At 45.5% G+C, this 12500-nt stretch overlaps 1 protein-coding gene across 1 annotated transcript in view; it reads left to right on the top strand.

Moving 5' to 3' along the window:
* LOC124018101 (proline-rich receptor-like protein kinase PERK2) overlaps positions 1-12500 on the top strand; it is a 57088-nt gene that overhangs the window by 11921 nt on the left and 32667 nt on the right. The window contains exon 3 of the mRNA XM_046333378.1: positions 555-581. Coding sequence (XP_046189334.1) covers positions 555-581 — 27 coding nt within the window. The remainder of the gene's footprint in view (positions 1-554; positions 582-12500) is intronic.

The following is a 12500-nucleotide window of genomic DNA, read 5'->3' as shown; positions in this document are numbered from 1 at the left end:
CGTAAACCTTTTTGTTCCACTATTACAGCAGGTGCATCGACATCTACATTACAGTACATGCAGACGTATTGATGATTCAGTTGCTTCAATAGAGTGAAAACAGACACATTATTTCTATCATCCTCATCATCCTCACTCCTATGGAGATGTACTTATGTATAGAAGAGACACATTGTTAAGTGTTACTAACTGTCTCTCTCTGTCTCTGTCTCTCTGTCTCTCTACCTGTCTGTTTGTCTCTGTCTGTCTGTCTCTCTCTCTGTCTGTCTGTCTGTCTGTCTGTCTGTCTGTCTGTCTGTCTGTCTGTCTGTCTGTCTGTCTGTCTGTCTGTCTGTCTGTCTGTCTGTCTGTCTGTCTGTCTGTCTGTCTCTCTCTCTCTCTCTCTCTCTCTCTCTCTCTCTGTCTCTCTCTCCATCTCCCTCTCCCTCCCCCTCCCTCTCCCTATCTCTCTGTCTCTTTCTCTCCCTCTCCCTATCTCTCTGTCTCTGTCTGTCTGTCTTCTCTCCCTCTCTCTCCTTCTCTCTCTTTGTGAATGTCTCTGTATTGCTGTATAGGTCAGGCGGACCTCCCAACAATGAAAGGTCTGTAAAATGTTCTTGTTTCACAATTCTTTTGTTTTTTTTTGTGTTTTTTTCTCTCCCCATTATTATAAAAATATATTACATTATAATTATATGTTAGAATAATATAAACATATTCCAGTGAAACAAGAACACAACAGTAAGGCTATCTTCATCACCGAGACATACCTAGAGACATATCTGTGGATCACTAATTGAATCTGCAGGTGAAAATCAGAGCTGGTTGGTGGTGTTCTGCATTAGCTTGTCTCTGTGTTAGCTAGTCTCTGCTGTTAGCTTGTCTCTGTGTTAGCTAGTCTCTGCTGTTAGCTTGTCTCTGCTGTTAGCTAGTCTCTGCTGTTAGCTTGTCTCTGCTGTTAGCGTGTCTCTGTTGTGACCTTGTCTTTGCGTTAGCTAGTCTCTGCGTTAGCTTGTCTCTGCGTTAGCCTGTCTCTGCTGTTAGTGTGTCTCTGCGTTATCTTGTCTCTGCGTTAGCTTGTCTCTGCTGTTAGCGTGTCTCTGCTGTGACCTTGTCTCTGCGTTAGCTAGTCTCTGCGTTAGCTTGTTTCTGCATTAGCTAGTCTCTGCTGTTAGCGTGTCTCTGCTGTTAGCTTGTCTCTCTGCGTTAGCTTGTCTCTGCGTTAGCTTGTCTCTGCGTTAGTTTGTCTCTGCTGTTAGCTTGTCTCTGTGTTAGCTTGTCTCTGCTGTTAGCTTGTCTATGCGTTAGCTTGTCTCTGCTGTTAGCTTGCCTCTGTGTTAGCTTGTCTCTGCGTTAGCTTGCCTCTGCTGTTAGCTAGTGTCTATGATAGCTTGTCTCTGCGTTATCTTGTCTCTGCGTTAGCTTGTCTCTACTGTTAGCTTTCCTCGGCGTTAGCTTGTCTCTGCGTTAGCTTGCCTCTGCGTTAGCTTGCCTCTGCGTTAGCTTGTCTCTGCTGTTAGCGTGTCTCTGCTGTTAGCTTCTCTCTGCATGTGGTGTCTTTATTCTTGGTATCAACATGAAAATGAGATAGGGCCAGGGAGGATAAATAGTGTGTTGTTGTCAGGGTAATACATAAAATGGAGAGTAGAGAAATGCAGAGAAATGGTCAAATTTCACCGTCTCCTACAAGACTTACATTTCGGTTGATGCCTACCGTACCATGATCCCCACCGTACCATGATGCCCACCGTACCATGATGCCCACCGTACCATGATTCCTATTGTACCATGATTCCTACCGTACCATGATGCCCACCGTACCATGATTCCTACCGTACCATGATGCCTACTGTACCATGATGCCTACTGTACCATAATGCCTACTGTACCATGATTCCTATCGTACCATGATGCCTACCGTACCATGATGCCTACTGTACCATGATGCCTACTGTACCATGATTCCTATCGTACCATGATGCCTACTGTACCATGATTCCTATCGTACCATGATGCCTACTGTACCATGATTCCTATCGTACCATGATGCCTACTGTACCATGATGCCTACTGTACCATGATGCCTACTGTACCATGATGCCTACTGTACCATGATGCCTACCGTACCATGATTCCTATCGTACCATGATGCCTACCGTACCATGATGCCTATCGTACCATGATGCCTATCGTACCATGATGCCTATCGTACCATGATGCCTATCGTACCATGATTCCTATCGTACCATGATTCCTATCGTACCATGATGCCTATCGTACCATGATTCCTATCGTACCATGATGCCTATCGTACCATGATGCCGACCGTACCATGATGCCTACCGTACCATGATTCCTATCGTACCATGATGCCTATCGTACCATGATTCCTATCGTACCATGATGCCTATCGTACCATGATTCCTATCGTACCATGATTCCTATCGTACCATGATGCCTATCGTACCATGATGCCTATCGTACCATGATGCCTACCGTACCATATCTGCATTACTTACATACAGTAGGATAGCAGTGATATAGTGCCATGTTTTTTATGTGTGTGTGTCTGTGTGTCCGTGTGTGTGTGTGTGTGTGTGTGTGTGTGTGTGTGTCCGTGTCTGTGAGTGTGTGTGTGTGTGTATAAAGTAAGATGGCAGCTACTGGTATTAATAGCACTATGATAAATTACCTCCCCGAGTGGACTAGGTCTCTACCAAAACCTCTGGGCCCAAAGAAATACTAGTGTGTGTGTGTGTGTGTGTGTGTGTGTGTGTGTGTGTGTGTGTGTGTGTGTGTGTGTGTGTGTGTGTGTGTGTGTGTGTGTGATGCTGTGTGTGTGTGTGTGTGTGACAGACAGACAGACAGGGAGAAAGAGCAGCTATATGTGTAAAGTGCTGTGAGTTATTGCATGGTGAATGCAAACAGATCGTTCAATTAACTGCGAGCAAAAGTATGTGTGTGTGTGTGTGTGTGTGTGTGTGTGTGTCCGTGTGTGTGTGTGTGTTTGTGTGTGTGTGTGTGTGTGCTGAGCTGAGCTGCATGCTAGATCTATTTAAAACCACCACATGCCAGCTAAACACCCAATGCCTCTGTTACTGTGGCAACTAAGTACTTTTCTTCATTTTGCTAGCGTTGCCCCTAACAACAATGTCAGCGTGTCCTTATTTCAACAGTCTAACGGGCTGATTCCACTCAGTTTAGTTCATGAATCGTGACGGTGGATTAATCTCAGTTACATGATCTAGAAATCACGTACATTTAGTAACCGTGCTAATGACAAGATGGTCGCTGACATTGTTGTTAGGGGCAACGGAATTCAGACTGTAATGACTTCATCTGGAACTGCCACCTGAGGCTTCTAGGGAAACAGGGCTGAGAATCCCCAGGGATCTCATGATTCGATATTATCGCGATACTGAGGTGCCGATACGTTATTATCACGATGCTGAGGTGCCGATACGATATTATCACGATGCTGAGGTGCCGATATTATTATCACGATACTGATATTGCTGAGGTGCGATCATATTATCACGATGCTGAGGTGCTGATGCTGAGGTGCCGATAAGATATTATCACGATGCTGATTATCATCACGATGCTGAGGTGCCGATAAGATATTATCACGATGCTGAGGTGCCGATACGATATTATCACGATGCTGAGGTGCCGATAAGATATTATCATGATGCTGAGGTGCCGATACGATATTATCACGATGCTGAGGTGCCGATACGATATTATCACGATGCTGAGGTGCCGATACGATATTATCACGATGCTGAGGTGCCGATACGATATTATCACGATGCTGAGGTGCCGATACGATATTATCACGATGCTGAGGTGCCGATACGATATTATCACGGGCCTGATCAGGGTCCCGATTGGTGTCATTCTTTCCCCCAGCACCCAGCTAACACACATATTTTATTTTACCTTTATTTAACCAGGCAAGTCAATTAAGAACAAATCAGTGGGTTAACTGGTCTAGGAACAGTGGGTTAACTGGTCTAGGAACAGTGGGTTAACTGCCTTGTTCATGATCTTCAGTTAAACATGCAATTAGTTTAAATCAGGTCGGTTTACTCGGGACGATGGTGGGAAAGGGAGACGGCACTCTGTCCTCCGCGGACTGCCCATCCCTGGTTAGAGAGAAGTAACACTTGTCTAAACAGTAGGTTTCAGTTGTAACAGGGTCATTAGTAGGTTTCAGTTGTAACAGGGTCATTAGTAGGTTTCAGTTGTAACAGGGTCATTAGTAGGTTTTATCTGTAACAGGGTCATTAGTAGGTTTTATCTGTAACAGGGTCATTAGTAGGTTTTATCTGTAACAGGGTCATTAGTAGGTTTTATCTGTAACAGGGTCATTAGTAGGTTTCAGTTGTATCAGGGTCATTAGTAGGTTTCAGTTGTAACAGGGTCATTAGTAGGTTTCAGATGTAACAGAGGTTACGTTTGGAGGTTAGATAGCACAGTGTCCAAGGACGGGCCGGAAGTATATAGAATGGTGTCGTCTGCGTAGAGGTGGATCAGGGAATCGCCCGCAGCAAGAGCAACATCATTGATATATACAGAAAAAAAGAGTCGGCCCGAGGATGGAACCCTGTGGCACCCCCATAGAGACTGCCAGAGGACCGGACATCATGCCCTCCGATTTGACACACTGAACTCTGTCTGCAAAGTAATTGGTGAACCAGGCAAGGCAGTCATCCGAAAAACCGAGGCTACTGAGTCTGCCGATAAGAATATGGTGATTGACCGAGTCGAAAGCCTTGGCAAGGTCGATGAAGACGGCTGCACAGTACTGTCTTTTATCGATGGCGGTTATGATATCGTTTAGTACCTTGAGCGTTGCTGAGGTGCACCCGTGACCGGCTCGGAAACCAGATTGCACAGCGGAGAAGGTACGGTGGGATTCGAGATGGTCAGTGACCTGTTTGTTGACTTGGCTTTCGAAGACCTTAGATAGGCAGGGCAGGATGGATATAGGTCTGTAACAGTTTGGGTCCAGGGTGTCTCCCCCTTTGAAGAGGGGGATGACTGCGGCAGCTTTCCAATCCTTGGGGATCTCAGACGATATGAAAGAGAGTTTGAACAGGCTGGTAATAGGGGTTGCGACAATGGCGGCGGATAGTTTCAGAAATAGAGGGTCCAGATTGTCAAGCCCAGCTGATTTGTACGGGTCCAGGTTTTGCAGCTCTTTCAGAACATCTGCTATCTGGATTTGGGTAAAGGAGAACCTGGAGAGGCTTGGGCGAGTAGGAGCGGGGGGCGGAGCTGTTGGCCGAGGTTGGATTAGCACAGGACTGACTGAGCCACCAATAACAATAGAGCACAGGACCAACTGAGCCACCAATAAAAATAGAGCACAGGACCGACTGAGCCACCAATAACAATAGAGCACAGGACCAACTGAGCCACCAATAAAAATAGAGCACAGGACCGACTGAGCCACCAATAATAATATAATAATAATATATGAGCACAGGACCAACTGAGCCACCAATAACAATAGAGCACAGGGCCAACTGAGCCACCAATAACAATAGAGCACAGGACCAACTGAGCCACCAATAACAATAGAGCACAGGACCAACTGAGCCACCAATAACAATAGAGCACAGGACCAACTATGCCACCAATAACAATAGAGCACAGGGCCAACTGAGCCACCAATAACAATAGAGCACAGGACCGACTGAGCCACCAATAACAATAGAGCACAGGACCGACTGAGCCACCAATAACAATAGAGCACAGGACCGACTGAGCCACCAATAACAATAGAGCACAGGACCGACTGAGCCACCAATAACAATAGAGCACAGGACCGACTGAGCCATCAATAACAATAGAGCACAGGACCGACTGAGCCACCAATAACAATAGAGCACAGGACCAACTGAGCCACCAATAACAATAGAGCACAGGACCAACTGAGCCACCAATAACAATAGAGCACAGGACCAACTGAGCCACCAATAACAATAGAGCACAGGACCAACTGAGCCACCAATAACAATAGAGCACAGGACCAACTGAGCCACCAATAACAGAGCACAGGACCAACTGAGCCACCAATAACAATAGAGCACAGGACCAACTGAGCCACCAATAACAATAGAGCACAGGACCAACTGAGCCACCAATAACAATAGAGCACAGGACCAACTGAGCCACCAATAACAATAGAGCACAGGACCATCTGAGCCACCAATAACAATAGAGCACAGGACCAACTGAGCCACCAATAACAATAGAGCACAGGACCAACTGAGCCACCAATAACAATAGAGCACAGGACCAACTGAGCCACCAATAACAATAGAGCACAGGACCAACTGAGCCACCAATAACAATAGAGCACAGGACCAACTGAGCCACCAATAACAATAGAGCACAGGACCAACTGAGCCACCAATAACAATAGAGCACAGGACCAACTGAGCCACCAATAACAATAGAGCACAGGACCAACTGAGCCACCAATAACAATAGAGCACAGGACCAACTGAGCCACCAATAACAATAGAGCACAGGACCAACTGAGCCACCAATAACAATAGAGCACAGGACCATCTGAGCCACCAATAACAATAGAGCACAGGACCAACTGAGCCACCAATAACAATAGAGCACAGGACCAACTGAGCCACCAATAACAATAGAGCACAGGACCAACTGAGCCACCAATAACAATAGAGCACAGGACCAACTGAGCCACCAATAACAATAGAGCACAGGACCAACTGAGCCACCAATAACAATAGAGCACAGGACCAACTGAGCCACCAATAACAATAGAGCACAGGACCAACTGAGCCACCAATAACAATAGAGCACAGGACCAACTGAGCCACCAATAACAATAGAGCACAGGACCAACTGAGCCACCAATAACAATAGAAGATTTAAGATTTAGATGCACTATTGTAAAGTGACTGTTCCACTGGATGTCATAAGGTGAATGCACCAATTTGTAAGTCGCTCTGGATAAGAGCATCTGCTAAATGACTTAAATGTAAATGTAAATGGTTGGAAGGTGTATCCCGTGTTTACGACATAAGGAACCTACGGGTAGGCATTTGGTTGGAAGGTGTATCCCGTGTTTACGACATAAGGAACCTACGGGTAGGCATTTGGTTGGAAGGTGTATCCCGTGTTTACGACTAGTAGAAGGTCAACATGTTATTATTCTATTATTATTACCTCCCAACATCCTACTCTAATATTCTGTAATAACGTTGGCATAAGAAAGCCAATATGGACCAACCCCGTTGCCTTGCCTTGCCCACCTGTGGCTTGGCAGGCTGAAAGCATCAGGAGGAAAGGCTCCCAGAAATAGACGTGCACACTGATACCATCCCTCCCTCTCTTTCTCTCTGTCTCTCCTTAACCTCTCTCTCTCTCTCTCTCTCTCTCTCTCTCTCTCTCTCTCTCTCTCTCTCTCTCTCTCTGTCTCTGTCTCTGTCTCTGTCTCTGTCTCTGTCTCTGTCTCTGTCTCTGTCTCTCTGTCTCTCTCTCTCTCTCTCTCTCTGTCTCTGTCTCTGTCTCTGTCTCTCTCTCTCTCTCTCTCTCTCTCTCTCTCTGTCTCTGTCTCTGTCTCTGTCTCTGTCTCTCTCTCTCTCTCTCTCTCTCTCTCTCTCTCTCTCTCTCTCTCTCTCTCTCTCTCTGTGGGCTCAGTAGAAGAATGGTTGCTGTGGGAACACGGTGAGTTATCACAAGCTCTTACGTGAAGAACCGTGTGGGCGAAATTGAAAAAGAGAGCAGGGAGAGGGAGGAAGAGAGGGAGAAAGTGGAGGGAGGGGAGGGATAGAGAAAGAGGAGGAAAGAGGTGAGGAAGAAATGCAGAACGACAAGAATGGGAGAGAGGGATCACATATGGGTGATTAAAATGGCTGATTAGTAGAAGAGATGAAAGAGTGAAGGAGAGAGAGAGGGGGGAGAGAGAGAGAGAGACAGAGAGACAGAGAGAGAGAGAGAGACAGAGAGACAGAGAGAGAGAGACAGAGAGACAGAGAGACAGAGAGAGAGAGACAGAGAGACAGAGAGAGAGAGACAGAGAGAGAGAGAGAGAGAGAGAGAGAGAGGGTGCAAGTGATGTGTGAGAGTCATTGAAGCTGCAGAGGCAAAAATATGAGATCTTTGTTTATATCTTTCCCGCTGTGTTCTCTGGGAAGACTGGCGTTATCTGGGAAAACTGGCGTTCTCTGGGAAGACTGGCGTTATCTGGGAAGACTGGCGTTATCTGGGAAGACTGGCGTTCTCTGGGAAGACTGGCGTTCTCTGGGAAGACTAGCGTTATCTGGGAAGACTGGCGTTCTCTGGGAAGACTGGCTTTCTCTGGGAAGACTGGCATTCTCTGGGAAGACTGGCGTTCTCTGGGAAGACTGGCGTTATCTGGGAAGACTGGCGTTCTCTGGGAAGACTGGCGTTCTCTGGGAAGACTGGCGATATCCTCTGGGAAGACTGGCGTTATCCTCTGGGAAGACTGGCGTTATCTGGGAAGACTGGCGTTCTCTGGGAAGACTGGCGTTCTCTGGGAAGACTGGCGTTCTCTGGGAAGACTGCCGTTCTCTGGGAAGACTGCCGTTCTCTGGGAAGACTGCCGTTCTCTGGGAAGGCATTCTCTGGGAAGACTGGCGTTCTCTGGGAAGACTGGCGTTATCTGGGAAGGCGTTCTCTGGGAAGACTGGCGTTCTCTGGGAAGACTGGCGTTATCTGGGAAGGCGTTCTCTGGGAAGACTGGCTGAGATAGAGACAGGGTGAAGGAGAAAGAGACAGAGACAGAGAAAGAGATATAGAGAGAGATGAGTGGTTGAAAGAGACAAAGCGAAAGAGTGTGAAAGACTGAGAGAGAGAGAGAGATGGGAGGTTGAAAGAGAGAGGGAACGATGAGAGAGAGAGAGAGAGAGAGAGAGAGAGAGAGAGAGAGAGATGAGAGAGAGGGTGAAAGAGAAAGAAATATATATAGAGAGAGATTATCTACCTCACTTGCTTTGGCAATGTTAACTCATGTTTCCGATGCCAATAAAGCCCCTTGAATTGCATTGAATTGAGAGAGTGTACACACACACACACACACACACACACACACACACACACACACACACACACACACACACACACACACACACACACACACACACACACACACACACACACACACACACACACACACACACACACACACACACACAGAGAGATTCTCACATGTTTTTTTTTACAGCACTGTCCAGTCATACAGTATGGAGATGAGGTTCTAGAAGGTACTGTTCTGTAATTAATTGGTGTGTAAACATTTTCTCAGGTCCAACAACATGTCCCTCAGGAGATAGAACAGGGATAGAATATCTAGTCTCTTGGGAAACGTGCACATTGGGAGTTCTCTGTGAAGTTGATTCTCCGCTTGAGCTTGTAAGAATATTTTAAGATAATACACAACTCAGAGGACTGGAGGTCAATAGGGAATTAACGATCAAATGGAAATAGTTGTTTTTCAGTTCAACATTCTGTTTAGAAGATGTGTAGGGGTTTCAGTACTGGACTCAAAGCTACATGTGGCAAGTTGTCATTGGTTCGAATGGTCTATACGTTGAGCTTGAAACGGGATACTTGTTATCTGGACTCTTTGTTCAGGGGAGAATCACTGAGGACAGGGAAGAAGAAACAGCTGTCGTCTATTGGCCAGCATAGCATCTATGATTTGTTCTTTTTGAATAAAACTATTTTTCTCCCTCTGATTTGCTTTGGGGTCTGTGCTATTGAAGAACATCAACTTGTAACGGTTGAACTCACTTGAAAAGACTGCCTTGTTCCAACAACATCATTATAAAATAGGGAGTTCTGCTCTGCAAGTTCTCTGTCTGAAGGTGATTCTGTGCTTGTTGGATTAAACTAAATTGAGTATATAGTATTAACTGACCCCTTATATAGTCTGGTATTAACTGACCCTGTATATAGTATGGTATTAACTGACCCTGTATATAGTATGGTATTAACTGACCCTGTATATAGTATGGTATTATCTGACCCTGTATATAGTATGGTATTAACTGACCCTGTATATAGTATGGTATTAACTGACCCTGTATATAGTATGGTATTAACTGACCCTGTAGATAGTATGGTATTAACTGACCCTGTATATAGTATGGTATTAACTGACCCCTTATATAGTCTGGTATTAACTGACCCTGTATATAGTAAGGTATTAACTGACCCTGTATATAGTATGGTATTAACTGACCCTGTATATAGTATGGTATTAACTGACCCTGTATATAGTCTGGTATTAACTGACCCTGTATATAGTATGGTATTAACTGACCCTGTATATAGTATGGTATTAACTGACCCTGTATATAGTCTGGTATTAACTGACCCTGTATATAGTATGGTATTAACTGACCCTGTATATAGTATGGTATTAACTGACCCTGTATATAGTATGGTATTAACTGACCCTGTATATAGTATGGTATTAACTGACCCTGTATATAGTGTGGTATTAACTGACCCTGTATATAGTATGGTATTAACTGACCCTGTATATAGTAAGGTATTAACTGACCCTGTATATAGTATGGTATTAACTGACCCTGTATATAGTATGGTATTAACTGACCCTGTATATAGTGTGGTATTAACTGACCCTGTATATAGTATGGTATTAACTGACCCTGTATATAGATAGTATGGCTGGGTGCTAAAACAAAGAGCAAAGAACTGAGGAAACAAAGGGTTAAATACAATCAGGGGGAAACATTAACTGACCCTGTATATAGTACTATCTGACCCTGTATATAGATAGTATGGTATTAACTGACCCTGTATATAGTATGGTATTAACTGACCCTGTATATAGTATGGTATTAACTGACCCTGTATATAGTAGGGTATTAACTGACCCTGTATATAGTATGGTATTATCTGACCCTGTATATAGTAGGGTACTTATATTAATATCTATTGTGTTTTTGTACTATCTTGTTATTTTTAGTGCTACTTTGATTTTGAAAAGCATTCCACTCTACTTGTCCAGGTGACATTAAAACTTGAATCTTGAAGGCTGTCTTTAGGCAATATCCATACTCTATTTGGTCTGTTCTTTAAATCGAAGGCCAGACGTCGTCTTTCCAAGCGTCCTGGTTTTTACTTGTGGTTTTGGAAACTCGGCAGAATGTAGAATACGAACATTCTGCTGTTCCCTCAGTCAATTAAGGTAATTGCCACATTTCCTCAGATCCAATAACATGTACTGTAAATGGGAACATCTCTCTCTCTCTTGGGAACATCTCTCTCGGGAACATCTGTGTAGATGGGAACATCTCTCTTGGGAACATCTGTGTAGATGGGAACATCTCTCTTGGGAACATCTGTGTAGATGGGAACATCTCTCTCTTGGGAACATCTGTGTAGATGGGAACATCTCTCTCTTGGGAACATCTGTATAGATGGGAACATCTCTCTCTTGGGAACATCTGTGTAGATGGGAACATCTCTCTCTTGGGAACATCTGTGTAGATGGGAACATCTCTCTCTTGGGAACATCTGTGTAGATGGGAACATATGTGTAGATGGGAACATCTCTCTCTTGGGAACATCTGCGTAGATGGGAACATCTCTCTCTTGGGAACATCTGTGTAGATGGGAACATCTCTCTCTTGGGAACATCTCTCTCTTGGGAACATCTCTATCTTGGGAACATCTGTGTAGATGAAAACATCTCTATCTTGGGAACATCTCTCTCTTGGGAACATCTGTGTAGATGGGAACATCTGTGTAGATGGGAACATCTCTCTCTTGGGAACAAGGAATAACATCCTAAAGGCTACCTACAGTACATCACCTCCCATCGCCTTCCGTCACCTTCCGTCACCTTCCATCACCTCCCATCACCTCCCATCACCTCCCATCACCTCCCATCACCTTCCATCTCCTCTCATCACCACCCATCACCTCCCGTCATCTCCCGTCACCTCCCGTCAACTCCCGTCACCTCCCGTCACCTTCCATATCCTCCCATCACCTCCCGTCACCTTCCATCACCTCCCATCACCTCCCATCACCTTCCATATCCTCCCATCACCTCCCGTCACCTTCCATATCCTCCCATCACCTCCCGTCACCTCCCATCACCTTCCATATCCTCCCATCACCTCCAGTCACCTCCCATCACCTCCCATCACCTTCCATCACCTCCCATCACCTCCCATCACCTCCCATCACCTCCCATCACCTCCCATCACCTCCCATTGTCTCCCGTCACCTCCCATCACCTTCCATCACCTCCCATTGTCTCCCGTCACCTCCCATCACCTTCCATCACCTCCCATTGTCTCCCGTCACCTCCCATCACCTTCCATCACCTCCCATTGTCTCCCATCACCTCCCATCACCTCCCATTGTCTCCCGTCACCTCCCATCACCTTCCATCACCTCCCATTGTCTCCCGTCACCTCCCATCACCTTCCATCACCTCCCATTGTCTCCCATCACATTCCATATCCTCC

Source organism: Oncorhynchus gorbuscha, linkage group LG03 (assembly GCF_021184085.1).
Source record: "Oncorhynchus gorbuscha isolate QuinsamMale2020 ecotype Even-year linkage group LG03, OgorEven_v1.0, whole genome shotgun sequence".
Classification (NCBI taxonomy): domain Eukaryota; kingdom Metazoa; phylum Chordata; class Actinopteri; order Salmoniformes; family Salmonidae; genus Oncorhynchus; species Oncorhynchus gorbuscha.
The sequence above is the reverse complement of the archived record's forward strand: the minus strand, read 5'-3'. Positions and strand labels throughout refer to the sequence as shown.